General features: G+C 46.3%; 1 protein-coding gene across 3 annotated transcripts in view; it reads right to left on the bottom strand.

Annotated features, from left to right (window-relative positions):
- The window catches only part of PIK3AP1 (phosphoinositide-3-kinase adaptor protein 1), a 119,961-nt gene that overhangs the window by 42,287 nt on the left and 55,153 nt on the right, over positions 1-22,521 (bottom strand). For all 3 annotated transcript variants that reach the window (XM_066355581.1, XM_066355582.1, XM_066355583.1), the window contains exons 3-8: positions 14,202-14,338; positions 11,727-11,871; positions 8,471-8,613; positions 8,210-8,342; positions 5,650-5,846; positions 1,111-1,300 (exon numbers count right to left, since the gene is read on the bottom strand). In XM_066355581.1, the coding sequence (XP_066211678.1) occupies positions 1,111-1,300; positions 5,650-5,846; positions 8,210-8,342; positions 8,471-8,613; positions 11,727-11,871; positions 14,202-14,338 (945 nt within the window). The remainder of the gene's footprint in view (positions 1-1,110; positions 1,301-5,649; positions 5,847-8,209; positions 8,343-8,470; positions 8,614-11,726; positions 11,872-14,201; positions 14,339-22,521) is intronic.

The raw sequence follows: 22,521 nt of genomic DNA, 5'->3' as shown, positions 1-22,521 counted from the left end.
AGAGAAAGAAGACAGAAAAGGGGGAGGGTTGGAGAAGCAGATGGTTGCTTCTCCTGTGTGCCCTGGCCGGGAATCGAACCCGGGACTTCTGCACACCAGGCCGACGCTCTACCACTGAGCAAACCAGCTAGGGGAGATTTACTTTTAATAACAACTCAATAATATATGATACTTCTGGGGTCTTTTGTAAGTTTTGTAACTTTTTATAAGTTTTTATTACTTTTACTATTGGAAGAAAACAATTACTATAACCAAAATTGGGCAAAATTTGTTAAGCAATTTATAAAAAAAATCATCCTAGAGTTATGACATTTTGAAAATAAGTTTATTACATATTAACCCAATAAAATCAGGTTACCTTTAAAAAAAAACCTACTTATAATTTTTTTGAACCCTGAAACCAAACTACTTCACATATAAATACAACTTGTATTTTTGCATGGTTTTAATATGCACTGAATTTTTCAGAAGTTATTATGAAAATGGAGAGCAGGGCGTGAAGGCTCAGTCACCTGTTAGGAAAGTTCAGATTCAGATACTAGGGTTGATGGCAGTAACCGAGTCCCCGACACAATACACATGTTGGTCAGCATTTGCGGTCATGACATTGGCAGTGATTCTGAGCACAGGTGTCCCGTATCTGACTATTTCATTATGTCCTCACATGCAGGCATGCTTGAGAATTTCCTCTTCTTTTTTTACATCAGTTTTATTTTATACTTATAGTTCTCTTTTTATATTTCCACTAGGGTGTATATGTGATTTCTAATATATGAAGCTCACGTTAAGGTAGTCAAGGGGGCATTCATTGCAAATCACTTGCCATAAAAAGGACCCGTGAGATGGACAGAGCTGAAAGCCACTTCAGCTCCTTGGATCAGCAAGCAATGCCTTTACCAGCTCTGACTTCCAGGCCCTGGCTTAAACTTCCTAGTCACAGAGCAGCCAGAGCAGAGGGAGTTTGGAGAAGGATTCTGCTTGTCGCAACACAGATCTAACTTTGTGTAAAACAGAATATTAATCTCAGCAGGAACTCTCCCACCCCCACCAGAATGAAGAAAGCTACTTGTCAGCAGAAAGACGGAAGCAGAACTGCGCTGCAGTACTTACAGAGGTCTTCGGTGGCCGCCGGGACAAAGGTCGCCATCGACTCGTACAGTTCCTCATCACAGCCGGGGTGGAGGGAGCATTTCATGAGCAGGTCTGTGGAAAGGTGGGCCATGGACTCGTACACAGAGTCAGCCTCCTCCCCTTGCATCAGTTCCTCTTTGATGTGACTCTTCAGCATGTCCACAGTTTCCTGAAAGAGAACCCAGACACCCTGAGACACCCTGAGTGGGGCTGTGAGCAGCAAAGCGAAGGTTCACACGGGCAAGGGCGTGGGTACATCTGTATTTCCCACCAGACTGAACGCTCCTTGAGGCCAGGCTCCAAATCCATTTTTTGTTTTGCGTTTTTTGGTTTAATCATTTTTCTTCCCCCAACACTAAGCACACAGTCACACACACCAGAGACACTCATTAAATGTCCAATGACCAGATGATACAAATTTGCAGCTTTCTCATGAGCGCCCATTATGTGTCGGATACGATGCTAGGCATCTGAGTGCACATGGTATGTCCCTCTTTCCACCGCTGCTTTGAGAAAGACATAATATTCCCTAGTTCACAGATAAGACAACGAAAGCCCAGAAAAGCCCAATGCCTTATCTACACAAGGGCCTACAATCCTGGCTTCTGACCTTCTCTCCACACCCGTGGTTCCTCAGAAGGAAACATATGACACAGGAGGGTGTAACCCTGACTGACTAGCCCCAGGGAAATTCACACGGGAGGATGCGGACATGGCTATGGTGCTCCTGCACTTCTGTGGAGTCAGAGGTCCCTCGGGAACCCCAGGAACTCAGCCTGTTCCTCCCCACAGGCTTCTCCTGAGTCCTCACAGCGCCCATCTCCACAGTGCCCCCTCGGCTTTACAACCAGGGACTGGTTGAGTCCAGGGTATGGCACCTGCACAGCAGAGAGCTAGCTGCCTATATCAGCTGCTGGAAAACTGGAAATTTTTCTTCTTCCTTCGAGCCCTGATTTTTTTCCATTACTATATTTCCTATTTCTCTTTATTCAAGAGATGTTTAACTTCTAATGCTTTTGTTAACAGTACCAGCCTCTAATTGTGTTTTGTTCTCCTTAAGATTATTAATTATGTTTAAAATATTTGTATCTTGTTTGATATTATTGCATGTGGAGATCTGTAAAATTCTGATTTTAAAATGCAATTCACAAAATATAGGGAAATTAATCTGAAATGATTAGAGAAATGTCTAAAACATAATAAAGTACAAAAAAATAAAGATTTTACTTATATATTTTCTGTGTTATATTTGATCTTAAAATTAAGGCTGTTGCCCTGGCCGGTTGGCTCAGTGGTAGAGCGTTGGCCTGGCGTGCAGGAGTCCCGGGTTCGATTCCTGGCCAGGACACACAGGAGAAGCGTCCATCTGCTTCTCCACCCCTCCCCCTCTCCTTCCTCTCTGTCTCTCTCTTCCCCTCCCGCAGCCGGGGCTCCATTGGAGCAAAGTTGGCCCAGGCGCTGAGGATGGCTCCATGGCCTCTGCCTCAGGCGCTAGAATGGCTCTGGTTGCAACAGAGCAATGCCCCAGATGGGCAGAGCATCGCCCCCTGGTGGGCATGCCGGGCAGATCCCGGTCGGGCGCATGCAGGAGTCTGTCCAACTGCCTCCCCATTTCCAACTTCAGAAAAATACAAAAAAAAAAAAAAAAATTAAGGCTGTTACCTTGTGTCCAGGAGGAGGCCGTGCTCTCAAGTCAGGCCATGGCCCTGTCACTCCGTCCCAGGTGACTGGGAACCAGAGAGCTGCCTTCTCCGAAACCTCTGCACAACTTCTCCTGGTAAAAACTCTGGTGTTTCACAACCTTTATTTCCACACCAACCCACAAGAATACCCATTTTCATCACCACTGTCCCCAGAGAGCTAATCTGCTCTCAACATTCTGTGTTGGTTTCTTGATAAGACCCAAGGAGTGGACCAGGTGGCAGCTGTGACGTGTTGGTGACTCAAGCCTGGCAATTGGTTTTGATGTGGTGGAAAGAGAAAATGGGACAGTTTTTGGAGGTCATGAACAACACACAGGGACAACCTTTCGGTAGCACTGCTAAAGATGCAGTAGTTGAAGAGATTAGTCAGAGAACAGAGATGGTGTGAGAAACGTGAAGCAGATTAACTTCAGTGTGCAGGGGAAGTGCATCTTTCCACCTCATACAGTGAGGAGAACAAGCCCCGGCTCTAGCAGCAAACTCATTCTAGGCACAGTTACTCCGCCTTTCTAAGCTCTTTTTCTCATTTGTTAAAAGGAGATAACAAGATTGTCAACTTCAAAGGATTGTGGTGAGGATTAAATGAGATCATGAATTTGCCAACAAAATAAATTCCTTTTTTTTTTTTTTTGGTATTTTTCTGAAGCTGGAAATGGGGAGAGACAGTCAGACAGACTCCCGCATGCGCCCAACCGGGATCCACCCGGCACACCCACCAGGGCCACGCTCTGCCCACCAGGGGGCGATGCTCTGCCCCTCCGGGGCGTCGCTCTGCCGCGACCAGAGCCACTCTAGCGCCTGAGGCAGAGGCCAAGGAGCCATCCCCAGCGCCTGGGCCATCTTTGCTCCAATGGAGCCTTGGCTGCGGGAGGGGAAGAGAGAAACAGAGAGGAAGGAGGGGGGGGGGTGGAGAAGCAAATGGGCGCTTCTCCTATGTGCCCTGGCCGGGAATCGAACCCGGGTCCCCCGCATGCCAGGGAAATAAATTCAATACGTAACAGTAATTACTATGAACACAGTATATAAAAACTATTGGCATAAAATGAAATATTCCATTTTGCACATTCGTGACTTCAAAGTCAAGCTGAGTAAATGCTCCCAGACGGTGAGCAGCTGCGGCCTCATTTATGACAATGATGCCCCAAACAGGCACTCAGGCTATTCTGTTCATTCAACATACTTTATTACCCCCAAACTCGGGGAAGATCCCTTTGTACACAATGGTGAGTCATTGCCCAAGACTGTCAAATACAGAGCAGAGAGTTAAGTTTCTGGGGTTGTGTCAGGTTCACTCCTGTCTGGAGGTAGAGAGCAAGACAGGACTGTGTTTCTTGTTCTTTCTGAGGTCACAGCCCCGTTCAAGAGGCCGAGCTAGTCCCACGTCCCCACTGTGAATCGTGAAGATGGAGGAAAACCAGAAGAGGGCAGAGTCAGGGAGAGCAGCTGCCTCCAAGACAATGGAAGCAAAACCGGGGCATGGAAAGCCTAGCCAAGGGCTGAGATCACACTCAGAGAAGGACCCAGAAGTCATGATCTAGGTACAGGGGCCCCCAAACTTTTTACACAGAGGGCCAGTTCACTGTCCCTCAGACCGATGGAGGGCCGCCACATACAGTGCTCCTCTCACTGACCACCAATGATAGAGGTAGCCCTTCCGGAAGTGCAGTGGGGGCCGGATAAATGGCCTCAGGGGGCTGCATGCAGCCCGCGGGCCGTAGTTTGGGGACGCCTGATAGGAGGATCTGGGGTCCAAGACCAGATGAGCAGAATAACTAGGCATATCCACCTTAAGACAGGCAGAGGCTCGGAAAGAAAGAGATGGATGTCAGTGGGAGGTGGGACCTCACACGTGGGCTTCCTGAAACCTCAGGTGCAGAACTTGATAGCGTTCTCCATAAGGGAGGAACCAATCCTAACACAGTTTGCCTGGGCCTGATGGTGGGGAGGTAGCTGGGAGTGTCCCACCAAGGTGCCCTGGAAGAGGGTGAGGAGGTGACTGGGGAAGAGGCATCAGCATCAAACCTTCAGCAGATTCATTCCATAAACATCTCTTTAAATTCTTTGAAGGTGGACCTCAGGGCTTTATCTACCTTGTTTCTGTTTATTCTCAGAAGAATCTTATGGGTAGAACTATTATTATCTCTCTTCTGCATATTAGGAAACCAAGAGAGAAAGAGGACACATGATTTGCCCAAAGCAATATGGCTGACAAGTGTGTATTAGTATGAGAGCGTGGACCCAGGTCCATGGAACTATGGGGCTAATTTCTTTTTTTTTTGTATTTTTCTGAAGCTGGAAACGGGGAGAGACAGTCAGACAGACTCCCGCATGCGCCCGACTGGGATCCACCTGGCATGCCCACCAGGGGCGACGCTCTGCCCACCAGGGGGCGATGCTCTGCCCCTCCGGGGCGTGGCTCTGCCACAACCAGAGCCACTCTAGCGCCTGGGGCAGAGGCCAAGGAGCCATCCCCAGCGCCCGGGCCATCTTTGCTCCAACAGAGCCTTGGCTGCGGGAGGGGAAGAGAGAGACAGAGAGGAAGGAGGGGGGGGTGGAGAAGCAAATGGGCGGTTCTCCTATGTGCCCTGGCCGGGAATCGAACCCAGGTCCCCCGCACGCCAGGCCGACGCTCTACCGCTGAGCCAACCAGCCAGGGCCTAGGGCTCATTTCTTAAGCCCACACATACTGGCCCCGCTGGAAGAGGCCCACAAGGACACGCTAGAGATAAAATCCAACCAAGTCTTTGGTGAAAAGGTTGCCCTAGGACCACATAGTGCATTTTCAATCCTGGGGCCTCTCCCACCTTGACCTTACCACATACTCGTCGATGAACTGCCGCAGGTCCCTGAAGCCGTGTTTCTCAGCAATGGTGTTGGGGTAAAGGCCGTGCTTGTTGGCCACACTGTATGCTTGTAGGGCTCCCGGGCACGTGAGCAACAAGGCAGTGAGGTTCTTCAGTCCATACTTTGCAGCAAAATGCAACAAGGTGGGCAGCTCCTCATCCCTCTGATCTGAAAAATCGTCAAGGAAAACTTAATGGACATAACAGTGAAGCAGAGGGCACCTTTGTTCTGGGATACGAAGCTGGCATGCCTAGCGTGGCTTCCAGAAGGCACTTTTGGCTGATGACCTAACATCTGACAGCTCCCTTCAGAGCATCACTGAAAATTATGCCCACAGATGACAGAAGAAATGATATATAATTAATTAACAAATATAATAATTAGTATCTTATTCTTCTTTCTCTAAAAGGATCAGAGAATCCTGAGAAATAATACTAATTCAAAGTGTGCTGATTTTCTGAAGGCGCACATAGCAGCCACAGGAACTATGACACAACAGGGTCATGTTTTGACCTTCTCTGCAAATTCCAGAGTACTTTAGAGCAATTGATCTATGCTGATTAAAAGAAAGAAGCCCATCTTCACAGCTCTTATTCCCAGTTTCATAAAGTATGTCAAGTAATCCTGAGTGTTATTTAGACTTTCCCTGGGCCTTAGTTTTGAACCAGAAAGTATTTCCAGACACTATCAAAGGGACCTAGGAAGGTTCATATGAAGATATTCAGGCCCTGGCCTGTTGGCTCAGCGGTAGAGCGTCGGCCTGGCATGCGGGGGACCCGGGTTCGATTCCCAGCCAGGGCACATAGGAGAAGCGCCCATTTGCTTCTCCACCCCCCCTCCTTCCTCTCTGTCTCTCTCTTCCCCTCCCGCAGCCAAGGCTCCATTGGAGCAAAGATGGCCCGGCTGCTGGGGATGGCTCCTTGGCCTCTGCCCCAGGTGCTAGAGTGGCTCTGGTCCCGGCAGAGCGATGCCCTGGAGGGGCAGAGCATCGCCCCCTGGTGGGCAGAGCGTGGCCCCTGGTGGGCGTGCCGGGTGGATCCCGGTCGAGCGCATGCGGGAGTCTGTCTGACTCCCGTTTCCAGCTTCAGAAAAATACAAAAAAAAAAAAAAAAAAAAAAAAGATATTCAGTAAGTTCCTTGTTGAAAACAGGTTTTAAATGTTTGTATTAATGCACGTGAACCCTAGGATGTATGTTAACCTCTGACTTCGTGAGAAACAAAGTGCTCCTGATAGTCACTGGATCCCCATGACCCCTTTACCTACTAATATCTGAATGCAGCAAATTAAATTCAACCAAAAAATAGACATGCTTGTTGTAGAGCTGAGGGACAAATCATTTTGTCTTGTTTTCACAGAAGTTTATTTCTTTTGGGTTTACGGTAATATATATCTATAGAAAAATAAACACATATATGTATTTATACATACATATATTTGATTTTTTTTAATAAGACAAACTTAGCTTCCTGTTCACCAGGATATAATCTTTGGATGAAGGACCTGAAAATGTCCCCAGCATCTGACATTGTCAGGCTATGACATACTCCCTCCTGAGTCCCAAGTTTAAGAATAGAGAGAATGTTAACACCTGCTGGAAGTGATGCAAGAACACTCCACAGCAGGAAAACGGGGAGAGACAACAGGAGACAGCCCCCAGGAGAAGGTCGTAAAGGGACCATAACCTCATCTTGTGGCTCTCTTAGGCTATGGAAGGATGGAACACAGGCAGAGGGGAACCAGGATGCGGGTCCCGTTGTGCAGTGCAATTATGGCACGAAGAAAGAGGGGTGTCCACAGGAGCACCATAACTGGCATCCTATCCTGTCCGGCATGCCAGGCACTATCCCCATGCAAGTGGTTCTTCCAGCCTTGTCACGTGTGCACACGAGACTGCTCCTCCCTCATCGAACAAACATTTTGTTTCGAGCCTACAAGGAACCGCCGGGCCCAGTCCCAGCCCTCACTGACTAGCAAAGCAGGGGAGCACTAGGACAGTGGATACCCAACATGCTAGGGGAGCCCACAGCAAGTGGGTGGAATCCACTGAAGGTTCGAGCAAGTCTTTCCGAGAAAGTGCAACCTAAGCTGCTACAGGAAGGCAAACGGAAGTTAGCCAGGTGAAAAGCAACCAAGAAGGGCAGGAAGAACTGTATTCCCAGGAGTCAAGGCGGCAAGAGGCAGGGTGGAATTCTCATCAGGTGAAGGGTTCATACCTCCCGCAGAGCAGAGCACAGGAGCCAATACCTTCCGCAGAGCAGAGCACAGGAGCCAAGGGAGAGAGGGGAAGGAAAGAGGTGGAGACAGAGATACAGCAGGAGCCCCCGGGAAAAACTGTATGCATATCAAGGAGTTTGGAATTTACAAAAGGTTTTTAGTAAAGGGGTGAGGTATCCAGATTTGTAATTTAGAAGAATCTCTGGCTAGCCAGAGAAGAATAAATCTTTCTCGAAGGAAGGGTTGACTGGACGCCAAACCAAACCAACTGGAATCAACCCACTGACGGTTTCCGGAGGTTTGACTGCTGACTTACTTGTCATCATATCTTCCTCTTCCAGCTGGTTGATTCCGAAGAGGTGTAGTCCACTTGCAGGGATGTTGTTCTTCAGGGACTCGGTGAGCAGTTTATCAAGGGTCTCGGTGTTGTAGGGCACGATTTTAAAGGCCTGAATGCAAAAGCTGAAGATGGTCAGGTTCTAAATCAAGCTATCTCCCACCCTGCAGATTCCAGGCTGATAACCACGGGTAGAAATTCCATATCCAGAAAACTCAGGTTTCCTTTTGACGTCCTTACCTGACACATGAACTCCACCGGATCCGCAGCACTGGACAATAAATGCCCGATTTCTTCCATGTCAGTGTAATAGCTGATAATGGTTTCACATACCACTAAATCCCCAGAATAGATCTTCAGAGAAACGTTCCCAGATGAAAGGTCTGAACAGAAGAAAAGATACTATATAAAAGCGCCCAGGAAGAACAAGTGTCCAGGAAGAAGTGCTCATGGATACATTTTAATGGTGAGGAAGTGAACCGGGGGCTGGAAGACAGACCGTGGTGGTGAGCTGGGGTTAGGGAAGTGAGAGAAAGGGCACAAGGGGAAGACGGCAGCCTACCACATGACAGGGCTCCAAGAGGAATTATTCTCATTGGGTCTGCAGTTTAATTTTAGTATGATTTGCATGTTTTATTCAGTACTGTAGGTTCAGTGCCACAATACACAGGAAGAAGAATTGAATTTAAAGCACTTTATACAAAGGCCAGTGGTTGCCAGAAGGTAGGAGGGACCCTGGCAGGTGGAAATCCATACTTCCGCCACACCTGGCCAGTAGAATTGATTCACTGCTCTGCCGTCATTACAGTGAGCTCTCTCCCTACGCACTCTCTTCTGCACCACAGGAAGGGGTTTTGAGGGGGAAAAAAAAATTAAAAATACACCAACCACAAAGATTCAATTCACAAAAGAGGAAATGCGACACTTAGAACATAAAAAAATATTCAAACTCACTAGTAATCAAAGAAATGCATATTAAAACAATGGGCTACTTTTAAAACACATCAAATTAGCAAAAGTATTTAAAATGATAACATCTAGTGTTGGTGATGGTATAGACAATAAACATGATAGTAGCAATTTTCAGAAAGCAATTAAGCACTGTTTTCCAGGATCCTTAAAAATACCCATTGTAGGCCCTGGCTGGTTGGCTCCGCGGCAGAGCGTTGGGCTGGCGTGCAGGGGACCCGGGTTCGATTCCCGGCCAGGGCACATAGGAGAAGCGCCCATTTGCTTCTCCACCCCCCCCTTCCTCTCTGTCTCTCTCTTCCCCTCCTGCAGCCAAGGCTCCTTTGGAGCAAAGACGGCCCGGGCGCTGGGGATGGCTCCTTGGCCTCTGCCCCAGGCGCTAGAGTGGCTCTGGTCGCGGAAGAGCGATGCCCCGGAGGGGCAGAGCATCGCCCCCTGGTGGGCAGAGCATCGCCCCTGGTGGGCGTGCCGGGTGGATCCCGGTCGGGCGCATGCGGGAGTCTGTCTGACTGTCTCTCCCCGTTTCCAGCTTCAGAGAAAAAAAAAAAATACCCATTGTTTTAGGAATTCCATCTTGAGGAAATAATCTTAAATACAAAAGGGGGAAAAGACCCTACTAGTATAAGGATGCTCAATATTGCATAATTTAAGACAACAAGGCAATAAGTAATCAGAAATTACATAAATAAGCAACAATGAAGAAATGAAAAATTAAAAGATGAGATTTCTTTTCAACTTGAGTATCACACAGCTTTAATAACTATGGTTATAAGATACAAAACCCATACAAGGAACTGGTTTTATAAATTATGGTACGTCTATAAAATGGAGCACCTTGCAACCATTAAGCACCATGTTGTCAACAGGCATCCCCAAACTACAGCCCACGGGCAGCATGTGGCCCCCTGAGGCCATTTATCCGCCCCCGCCACCCCCGCCACACTTCCAGAAGGGGCACCTCTTTCATTGGTGGTCAGTGAGAGGAACACTGTATATGGTGGCCCTCCAACAGTCTGAGGGACAGTGAACTGGCCCCCTGTGTAAAAAGTTTGGGGACCCCTGCTATAAAAGAATATTTACTTATGTGGGAGACACTCATAGATATTTTCCAGGTAATGGATGTGGGCTATGGGACAGTAGCCATGTACACAGATGTGAGAAAACACAGAAACCTGTGATTTTCCTTGGGATGGGTATATGGCTAATATTCTATTTACTTTCCTTTATGATTACTATGTTCTTCAAGTTTTCTGTATTGAACACACATTATTTTTATAATAGAAAAAAATGTGTTATAAAATTGAAAGTTACAAAGTCCATGTAATAGCATGGGGGTAAAGGGATGAGGAGAGAATAAATATAAGATTATTATTATTTTTTAATCTTTTTTTTTTTTTTTGCACTTTTCCAAAGCTGGAAATGGGGAGGCAGTCAGACAGACTCCTGCATGCGCTCGACCGGTATCCACCAGGCATGCCCACCAGGGGGCAATGCTCTGCCCATCTGGGGCGTTGCTCTGTTGCATCCAGAGCCATTCTAGCACCTGAGGCTGAGGCCACAGAGCCATCCTCAGCGCTCAGGCCAACTTTGCTCCAGTGGAGCCTTGGCTGTGGGAGGGGAAGAGAGAGACAGAGAGGAAGGAAAGGGGGAGGAGTGGAGAAGCAGATGGGCGCTTCTCCTGTGTGCCCTGGCCGGGAATCAAACCTGGGACTCCTGCACGCCAGGCCGACACTCTACCACTGAGCCAACCAGCCAGAGCCGAAATATAAGATTATATAAAGAAAAACAGAATATTAGGTAATAGATACTACTGAAACAACCATGTTTTTAAAAATTGTGAACAAATGTCCCAAAGACTAAATGGTAGTATAATGACTTTTTCCAACTTTTCTCTAATTTCCAAAATTTTTATACTTTCCAAAATTTTTTTAAATTTTTATTTATTTATTTTTTACAGAGACAGAGAGTGAGTCAGAGAGAGGGATAGACAGGGACAGACAGACAGGAACGAAGAGAGATGAGAAGCATCAATCATTAGTTTTTCATTGCGCGTTGCAACACCTTAGTTGTTCATTGATTGCTTTCTTATATGTGCCTTGACCGCGGGCCTTCAGCAGAACGAGTAACCCCTTGCTGGAGCCAGCGACCTTGGGTTCAAGCTGGTGGGCTTTTCCTCAAACCAGATGAGCCCACACTCAAGCTGGAGACCTTGGGGTCTCGAACCTGGGTCCTCTGCATCCCAGTCCGACGCTCTATCCACTGCGCCACCGCCTGGTCAGGCAATTTCCAAAATTTTTAATACATTAACTTTATAATGATAAAAATTTTAATAAAGCCATTTTCTCCTCCATCATACATAGATGATTCTGCCATTCCTGTTCCTTTAAATAGAACATGACAACCAGATCCAAATTTTGGCTGTCACTTTGCTCAGTTGCTGAACAAAGGCAGGACAAGTAAAAGAAAGCAAGAGGGGCCTCCTCCCTAACATAACGTCTCCTTTCTGGAGGGGCGTGGGGCTACTTACTGGGAGCCTTCACAGCAACGGTGTATTCATTCTCCAGCCTGGCTTCCACCCTTACGGAGGGAGAGTCCTCTGGAGAAAATTCTGCTTCCGTCGTCACTCTCTCATCCAACTTACATCTCATAATGACGTAGACAGTGGTTTCTGCCTGGAATGGGAGACCGGTCATTGTCCTCTCTCTCATCTAGGTCCCCTACTAGGGTGCTGAGCCAGAGGATCTCCCAGCTCCCTTAGCTCCGGGCCTTTATCTCCGGGAGGCTGTTCTAGATCAGGGTGGGGTCTGCAGTCCAGGGCTCGGTAGCCACTGTGTGCTGTGGGTCCCAGGATACATTACAAAACCAAGAGTACACATTTGTAGACCTTTATAACAATTTGATGGAGTAATCTTATGTGCATTGAACCTAAGGGTAACAATTTTAAAACCTGGAGCTTATATTTTATGTCTTATCATTTCATTTTTTTAAAGCATTTCTTTTTCATTGTAGTTGATAAAAAGCCTCAGTCTGTGGCAAACTTGGAAATTTAAAAACAAAATTTTCGAAAGATTCTTCCCCACAGATGGCTGGAGAAGCACTGTTCCGGACTAGCCTTGCTACCCAAAGCGAGGCCACGGGACAAACAGCGTTGGCTTCCCCTGGAAGCTTGTTACAAATGGCTCAGGCCCTACCTGGACCCACTGAACCAGAGCGTGCATTCTACCAAGACCCTGAGTGACTCATGCACCTCACAGTGTGAGAGGCACCAGCCTAGAGAAGCCCTCTTGTTCTGCAACTAAATGCTGTTCCTGGAAGGACAAAAATAACTTACGGGGGGGGGGGGGGGTTAATTTTCCAAAGGCACTGAGCAACCTGAATAGCGATTTTGCTGAGCCTGCCAAATGTAATTATCTTGTTTTACTGCGCTGGGGAATGGTCCTCCAAGGCATGGGACTGGTAAGGACAGCCCCAAGCCCCCCTTTTTAAAAAGCCATGAAAAGGGGATATTTCTGGCCAAAGCTAATCCCCTAACGTTCATCCTAAGATTCTGCTATTAAATCCTCACAGAGCACTTCTTGACAAGGGCTGTGATTTCACAACAGGCAAGGGAGGCGCGTGACCCTGGCTCCTGGGGGCTGCTGAGGCTGAATATGAATGTGTTTGAATATTTGTGGTTAACCTGACTCCTGCCACAGGCTCAACCCTGATCCACCTGCTCCTGCTCCCAGGGAGCACATGGAGCCAGACAGAATGAGTGTGTGTCCACTACTGACAGTCAGGATCTAACCACAGCCTAGATGTTTCAGGACCCAGAGATCCAGAGCAGGCAACAGGGAGTAACCTGGGTCAGTGGGAGCCAGGATGGGAGAATGAAAGCCTGGAGGATCAGGGAGGCCTGTGAAGGGCATCGTTCTTTAGTGCCAAACCCACCACCAATAGGCACTCGCCAGCCTGATCTCGGAATGAGGCAGGAAGGAGTATGGAGTGAACTGGGAGATGCAAGCTCCGTCTAAAGGGCTGCTCGGCCCGGCCAGTCCTCTCAGACTCTGAGTCAAGGAAAGCTGGAAACAAGATTTTCATGCCTAACTTTTAAGACACGGAGCAGTCCAAAATAAACATTTTTGGGTTTAATCCAGCCCAAAGCAGCAGTTTTTGAACCCTCATGCAGGGAGTCCTCGCCTTGTCACCTCAGGCTGCTGGGAAAAGCACTCGCAAGGTCAAGGAACCTGGTATTCCCCATTGCCACAGCTCTTCCCCGTCTGATATCAAGGAGCCCACAGTGGCAAACTTAGCAAAGGGCGTGTATCCTCAGGAAAGCATTTTGCTGCTCTGAACTAATATTACACATTGTTCACCAGGAAAGGAACGATCATGAGAAACTATCAATACTATGGTAGAATTCCAATGGCAGTGGCCCATAAGTAGTACTCACATGCAATTTGCCAGTTAATTTATGTCCCACCCTTGAAAATGATATCCACATTATGCTTAGGCATCAATCTTACCCCTTTAGCAAACAAATATTGCGAGCAAGTTTACGCCACTAAGCTCCATGGCACTCATTTGGGCCACACCAGTGACCAGTTGATGGAGCAGCAAGCTCTCAAATGCCTCCTGTCTCCTGCCTCCCAGCACTATGCTGACGTCAACAGGAGCAGAGCTGGGCCTCTACCTCCACGGGCGGCACGAGCGTCTTGTCATGCTCCTATCTACTGGTCTATCACATGTTCTAAGTTTTGGATCCATGAACTAAAAGTCTCAGATCGATGGCACATATAATCCTGGGCTCATCTCTCTTTGACTTAAAGGAATGGGGTGTACCCAAGGCCGAGGCACTGGGTTCTCCGGGTAGCTACTGTACAGGGGAAACCCCACAGGAAGGCTAGGATTACACTGAGGTTCAACAGGAGGACCCTGTTCCCTTTATCCCAACAAATGCATCTACTGAGAAGCCCGACAGCCCCCGTTCTGACATCGATCCACCAGCCCCAGAAGCGCTTACCCCACAGCGAATGCGGTCTGGCTGCACCACCATCAGGTTCCCAGGTGAAGTTACCAGCGGCAGGCTCTGCTGCTTCAGGTTGGCCAGGACCTTCTCGTCCTCTGTCTCAGTGTCGGTGACTGAGTCGCAGCCAGAATCTATGAACAAAGAACACCGCTGAATGGGACAGAAGGAAGGAGAACTGATGGGTATGTTCCACACCACGAGAGCCCCAAACATTACTAAATAGGAAATGGCTCTGAATGTTAAACAAATACAAGCTGAAGGGAGTGACTCAGGAAATCGTGAAAGAGGACCTAATGGGGAAAAGTCAACCACCATGTAGGCCACAGGGCAGGGTGACAGCAGGGGATGATGGTGGAAAGGAAAGTCTGAGGCAGGCAGGCTGCTGTCTGAGGCGGGCAAGTCGAGTCTCAGCTAATATGCTTCCAGAGGCTTTACCTCTGGATTTCTTGCAGGGCTGGCTTTGGTGGTTGTGAGGAAAGGAAGTCCCTTCTTTGCAGGTGGGGTCAAGAATGGGCTGTCCGGCCCTGGCCGGTTGGCTCAGCGGTAGAGCATCGGCCTGGCGTGCGGGGGACCTGGGTTCGATTCCCGGCCAGGGCACATAGGAGAAGCGCCCATTTGCTTCTCCACCCCCCCCCTTCCTCTCTGTCTCTCTCTTCCCCTCCCGCAGCCAAGGCTCCATTGGAGCAAAGATGGCCCGGGCGCTGGGGATGGCTCCTTGGCCTCTGCCCCAGGCGCTAGAGTGGCTCTGGTCGCAGCAGAGCACCGCCCCGGAGGGGCAGAGCATCGCCCCCTGGTGGGCAGAGCATCGCCCCTGGTGGGCGTGCCAGGTGGATCCCGGTCGGGCGCATGCGGGAGTCTGTCTGACTGTCTTTCCCAGTTTCCAGCTTCAGAAAAATACAAAAAAAAAGAACGGGCTGTCCACTTAAAGGTCATCTTTTGAACATCAAGTAAAGCCTGTCCAGGAAGCTACAGTTGGTGATTCCTCAGCATCATGGCTAGCTAATGCACTCCCTTCAGAGCAACAGTGAAAAGCAATCGTTTTCAACAAACCTTAGATCAGGGTAACCGTGTTCCAGATCAATACCATAGCCAATGTATCTTCCGTGAAAAGATTAGAGCATGCACTGATGCAGATGTATGAGTCATGGCACACATGAGATGAGGCTGAGACGGTGTAAATGGAACCCACCAGAACTCTATGGCCTGGCCCTTAGCCAGGGTCCACCCACTGATAGGTTGGCTACCTGTGCAAGATTCTACATAAGCATCTGAGTGTGTCTGCCTACACTTTTCTGGAGATAGTTCAGAAATTTAATCAGACCTTCAAAAAGAGACAAACGTTCAAGAATGGGTAAGAAGAGAGGGGGGCTCTGGCCGTTGGCTCAGTGGTAGAGCATCGGCCCGGCCTATGGACATCCCAGGTTCGATTGGCAGTCAGAGCACACCCTTTCCCCTCTCCCTTCTATCTCTCTCTTCCCCTCCCGCAGCCAAGGCTCCACTGGAGCAAGTTGGCCCAGGTGCTGAGGATGGCACCAGGACCTCGCCTCAGGAGCTAAAATGGCTCCAGTTGCAACAGAGCAACAGCCCCAGATGGGCAGAGCATCACCCCCTGGTTGTTTTGCCCGGTGGATCCTGCTCAGGGCACATGTGGGAGTCTGTCCCTCTGCCTCCCCTCCTCTCACTTAAGAAACACACACACACAAAGAAGAGAGGGAAGATTTAACATCACTTTCTTGGGCTTGCTCTTCTGCACTCTTAAACCACTTACAGAGCCAACCAAGTATGTTAGCCACTGAGAGGACATGAGGATGAATCAGACATCAATCCTCCCTTCATGGAGCTCATGTGGCTGGGTGAGAGGTCAGGATTAGCTTGGTTGATTCCTACAGTTGGTCTCCCAGGGAAGGAGCTAGCTTCCTACAAAGCTCATGGTGATCAGTTCTAGTAGAATGCTGGGGTAGCTGGTGGGTCAGACCACTGATATGTCCTCACAGAAACCTGTAACCACAGGCTTGCACACTAGACCCAGTTCATGCGAGTAGAGAGGCTGTGCTCTCACAATCTTGAAGGCTGAAGTGAGGAAGCAGAGCTAGGGGCAAGGTCCTCGGCAAGGATCTGCAAGACCTGCTCAGGCCAGAGGAGGGGCCGAGGCTTCCCATTCCTGTCCTAGAGCCTGACATCTGTGTTGACAGCAGTCTACTCACAACCCCAGAGTGTGATGGGCATTGAGGCATGCAATCCTGTTCCTCTTCCCCCTCCGTGTTTTCTCCCAAGAAGCATTATTCCAGAAGGCCTGGCTCAGTGAGTGCAGGTCTCTGACCTTATCTGTGCAACAGGAATCCAGGCAGAATTTAGTGTTAAGAGGCAAAGCACCCTGGGAGTTGCAAGGAGGGTGATCTTGTTTTTCGCTAGGCATCAGAGTCACCATTCTTCTACATCTCTCCTTTCTGTTCCCACTGACTCGCTCGCTCAGTGCTAATATTCCCCTGCAAAGGCTAACTGCACTCGTCTCCCACCTCCCTGCTCTCCAAGCCTAATTAACTGAAGGCTGACATTTTCTCTGCTGGATCTGCCCTTTTCCACACCCTTCTCTCCCTGATCAGCTACTTTTAAAACATCTAGGGCTCATCCCCATGGACAGAGCTGTACATACATGCTACCCACGCAACTCCTACCCGCCACGAGCCTGTGAATAAAAAAGTCAAAAAGATCAGGGATAATGAATATTCTTCTTCCTAATAATTATATACTATCACATCAAGCTTCAATTTTTTATTATTAGATGCCTGAACATCCCATCTTTTTTCCTTTCTGAGGTTCTTCCTGGATGAAAAAATAATCCTACTGACTGAAAACATTCAATCAGTTACTTAAAATTGCAAAAAGCTACACAGAACTAACCATCGATCCAGAATTGTTTAGACACTCTCTTGCCAAGTACATATTCTAATTTATTAGACAGGCACAGTCTCCGTGGGATAGGCCCACAGTACAATGTACCACTACTTCAACAAAGAAAACCTCTTAATTTCTTCCAAATTGCTGACCCATTCATCTGCTGGCCAAAGAATCAAAGCTCTAGTAAATATAATTATAAAAGAATAGAGAAAATATAAATAAGCCAAATGAGAAAAAGATAACGGCAGCTATGAAGAATTTCTGGAAACTACACTGATGTGAAAACTCTATGCGAAGAATTTTGAAAATGTCAATACTATGTTTATAGAAAAAATATAAATTACCAAAATTGTCTCAAAATACATAGAAAGCCTGACTAAATGAATAATCTTCCTTGGTTTTCAAATGAAGCCATGCACCCTCCTTGCATTGCTGTTTAAATTGTCATTGCGGCAATGTTCTTCTTTATAAAATTCAACTTTCTTATCTAAGAAAATTCTATTTATATGTGTTATGTCTCCTACTAAAGTTTAAAAAACCATCAAGTGTAGTCCTAATACATATTAAAGTCATAAACAATTAAGTAGAGCAATTAAATACAATAGATAACCTACAAGCCAAGCTTCACTCTCATAAAAACATAGTATGTGATAAAGAAAGCATTAAAAATCAGTACAGAATAAAGAAAACGGTTGGTGAGAAGGATGACTCGACAGATGGTGTGGAGAAATTTAGCTATGGGGCGGGGGAGCAGAGGGACTATTTAGATTCTTCCTAATTCTCATAAACTCCAAAAATTAAATGTAGAACAATTATAGATTGAAATAAAAATAAAACAAATTTTAAAAATCAAAAGGATGAAAATGGGGTTAAATCTTTTATCATTGGTTTAGGAAAGAATTTGTTCATCTTAAACAAATGAAGAAATACAATCTAAAACAAGCAATAGGGTTGATGACATGGTTTTAAAACTTCAGTAAAACAAAAATTTTAAAACGTAAACATTAAATTGTAATGTTTATAGAAGCATTAGTCATAATAGCCAAAAGGTGGAAACAACCCAAATGTACATCAACTGATGAATTTTATTACTTAGCCATAAAAAGGAATAAAATATTGATACATGCTGCAACATAGATGAACACTGCAAACACTATGCCAAGTGAAAGGAGCCAGCCAGACACACACACACACACACACACACACACACACACACACACACACACCCCAGAAAAAACCCCAACATATTACAGGGTAGAGCTAAAAGTAGATTTACAGTTGTTCGTATGGAAGAATAACACAATAATCAATAAATAATAATACAAGAATAAACTGTTTTGCATACTCATAACTATAAACCTACTTTTGCCAAACTCTGTATATAATTTCAATATATATGGTATGTCTAGAATAGGCAAATCTATCGAGACAGAAAGTAGATCAGTGGTTGCTGGGGGTAGGGGAACTTGGGGGGCGGGGTGAGGTCAGACAATAGCTAAAGGGTATATGGTTTCTTTTTAAAGTGATGAAAATATTCTAGAATTAATTGTGGTAACAGTTGCACAAGCCTGTGACTATACCCCCTCAAAATCATTGAATTGTACACTTTAAATGGGTAAACTGTATGTTATGTAAATTATATCTCAATAAAGCTGTTACTAAAAAATTCAATGGCAAATCACAAATGGGTTAAAATTTGAAATACATATGCCAAGAGGTTAATCTCCTTTTTATGTTAAGAGGTCACAGAAATCTCTCTAAAAACACCCAAAGCCCAATAAGCAGACATAAAAAGGAAGAAATATAAATTATCTCCCCATCAAAAAAGAAAAAAATATATATATAATTCATTATCGCTGATCACCATGGAATTACAAATAAATAAAAATAACATATTGCTATCTTACTTTGTCACATAAGGAAATGGTTGAAGGTGAGGTAAAACAGACACTCTCATTTAATGCAGAGGAGGGTATAAACACATACAACTTTTCTAGAGAGACAGGTGTCCACAGACAGCAAAAGAGAAAGCCTTTAAAATGTTCTTGCCTTTGGCCACATAATTCTACTTCTAAAAATCTCTCTTAATGAGGAAAATAAATGTTAAAAAGGCAGACAAAGATAAAAACATTTTCAAGGAGTTTAAGGTAAAAGCTTATGACGTATGTGAAGTAAAAGAGCAGAATATAAAATCATATATTTTAGAGTGTGGGATATTAATTATATAAAGAAAACTGCCTTTTTAAAGGTGAGAAGAAAACATGTGATTGGATTATGCATGGCTCTCCCACCTCACTCCCTCTTTTCTTCCTTCTTCTAACCTTTCATATTAATATTTTCATACTTTTCACAGTGAGGAAGCACTTTGATCATGGGGGTGAGGTAAGGAAAAGAATGGCAACTGAATGTTGGCTAATTGTTTCACCAGTTTGGCATCAATGAGATCGATCCTAATAGTGCAGCCCTTGGCAGATATTCCGCAGAGATCAGAGGGGCTGTGCATCACTTCCTTGTCGCAGGCCTTTTCTTTGAGTCCCCTTAGGTAGCTACCAGCAGCTAATTCATTTTGGGAAGCCAGGCAGGATGTCACTCACTCTGCGGGGTGATTCTGGTGGTGCTGATTGACAACACTCTCACTTCCGTTCTTCCCAGTCACGTGGGGCTCTTCCACAGCCCACTGCAGACTGGGCGAGGGTCTAACCGCTTCAGCAGATTTGATTTCCTCCGAAGGAAATGCCAACCCAGACATAAGCACTACTGAAACCCACCTGACACAGAAGATGGCCCCAAACTTTCCTACTTAAACATGTAGACCTGCCTGACCTGTGGTGGTGCAGTGGATAAAGAGTCGACCTGGAAATGCTGAGGTCGCCGGTTCGAAACCCTGGGCTTGCCTGGTCAAGGCACATATGGGAGTTGATGCTTCCAGCTCCTCCCCCTTTCTCTCTCCCCCTCTCTCTATCCTCTCTAAAAATAAATAAATAAACATGTAGACCCCTCTCCACCTTGAAGATAATACCACCTTTGCTGTCCTGAGGCTCAAAAACTAAACGTCTGAGTGAAGGCACTCTGAAAACCGCAAGGATCCTCCCCAATGTCAAGTATTATTAAGACACCAATAGCATCCTCACCGCTTTAAAATTTAACAATTTCCCCTCAGCTTCAACGAGATACTGTGAGAACATTACGGGAAGACTTTCTCTGTGCATTCTGCTCTCTAAATCTCAGCCATAAAGGCCCCAAGTGGCAACTTTGCTAGGATTCAGTGGCAGGAAAAGTTTGTCTCTTCCGAGAACTTGCCTCCTTTCTCTTAGGCAATACAAACAAGCTAACGTGATGTGTTTCACCATTTGCCCTGGATGCCAGGTAGCTCAGTGACAATTTTGGTTCTTAACTACTATTGTGCTCTTATCCCAGGGCTTGGTCTCGCCTATTCCTCTTTTTCATACTCTTTTTTTTTTTTAATTTTTTATTCATTTTAGAGAGGAGAGAGAGGGAGTCAGAGAGGGAGAGAGAGACAGGGGGGAGGAGCTGGAAGCATCAACTCCCATATGTGCCTTGACCAGGCAAGCCCAGGGTTTCGAACCGGCGACCTCAGCATTTCCAGGTCGACGCTTTATCCACTGCGCCACCACAGGTCAGGCCATACTCTTTAATATTAGAGCCTGCTTCAAATACTTCGGGGATCTAGGCAGGCTGTGAATCAATGTTTCTCAAACTAGCTGAAAGTCCTCTGACATAGTCCTCATGAGAATTTGTGCTTGGGCATTTCATTTAGATAACAATGCCTTTAAAACAGGATACAAATGCAAAGATATTCCAGATCACCTGGATGAGCATGTTATGACAGGGTCCTGTGTGTGTGTTTGCAATCATTCTGCAGCTAAGGTCATGCTACTCTGAATGTCAGGGACTGATGACGAAAAAAGAGGGGGCAGGTCGTTATGTAGAAGAGGCATTTGTGACAAGAGAACACAAGGTTCCCCTGAACACTACTTTCACATAGAGAAGTGTGGGGGGAGAACCAAGTCCCAACAGACAACCCCCCCCAACGCGACAGAATCTGGGAGCGCTACAGCCTCGCGCCATGTTCATGATGCTGCTTCAATAAGGTAGCATCGCCTATGACATGAGCATAGTCAGTCTGCCTTTTATTTTATACCTGTGCTTGCATCTTGTTCATTTATTTGCTTTCAGGGTTGGGAAAGAACAGTAAACATAAGAAGCTGAATATGTTTATACATATTAAACCACATCATAATAATCTGTTAACAATTACATTTTTTCCTCTACAAGGGAGTCTACACATTATTTGGGTCTAAAAGAGAACTATAAATTTTACATAAATTGTGTACACACATACACCTGGGTTCACAACAAGCCACATGAAGCAGCATATTAGGTAAGACGGCTGGCGACAGACTCCTTATTATTACTAATAATGAAAACAATAAAAGTACCATGTATTGAATATCACAGTGACTGCTTAATAGTCTTAATCTCACTTAATTGTCACAACATCCTTATGAGATAGAAATCAATATCCTATTTCCATTTTACAGATGGAAACACCGTGCCTGAAGGATTGGAGTAACCTGGCTAAGGTCACGCAGCAGGCCAGCAAGGGGCCCGGCAGAAACTCGCCGCGGGTGTCTATGCCCTGCCTCCTCGGTGAATGTGGCCCAGGGCAGGAAGCGGTGTCAATTCTATTCCTGGTCTGGGGTTGTGACTGCAGCACATGAAACATGATGTGGGTTTTCACTTACCAGCATCTGGTGGTGCTGCCTTATTCTGAGCAATGCCACCTTGATCAGGAATACTGACCTGCCACCCGAACCAACAGGAACATTCCAACGATGGGGTTAAAGTCAAGAGACACTGAATGCCAACTGGTCCAGCTAGGATCCCATGTGCCTGAGGGGCCTCTGACCCCCAAGGCTGTGCTCTCTTACTTTCCAATTAACTTTTCAGACTACAGCGCTTACTGCCTCTGTCCTGCACATTGTCTGGCACTCGGGTGGGACAATGATTTTTTTTGACAGCCCACAAGAGGGGTAGGGTAAGAAGAACAAGAGAAAGGTGTGTGCTGATTTTGAAGAGTATTTTTCAGAGTACACAAGCTAACTTCTCTTCAAAGATAATGCTAAGCTTTGGGGAAAGTACAAGCAAGGTTCATTCTTAGAAATGACCACAGTTGCAATTTGTTGAGCATTTACTATCTCCCAGAAACCTTGCAAAATCCTTAACATATATGATTCCATTTTATCACAACTAAGTGACTGGTAATTCTACCCATTTCACAGACGAGAAAACTATGGCACAGAAATTTAAGTTGTCCAAATAGTACAGTATATGCTGTATGAGATTTCACCCCCAAATCCATGCTTTGATGCGCTCTGACATTTCCCACACTGTC

This window comes from Saccopteryx leptura, chromosome 13 (genome assembly GCF_036850995.1).
Source record: "Saccopteryx leptura isolate mSacLep1 chromosome 13, mSacLep1_pri_phased_curated, whole genome shotgun sequence".
In the NCBI taxonomy this organism is placed as follows: Eukaryota; Metazoa; Chordata; class Mammalia; order Chiroptera; family Emballonuridae; genus Saccopteryx; species Saccopteryx leptura.
Note: the sequence above shows the minus strand (reverse complement) of the source record. Positions and strands in the feature narration are given on the sequence as shown.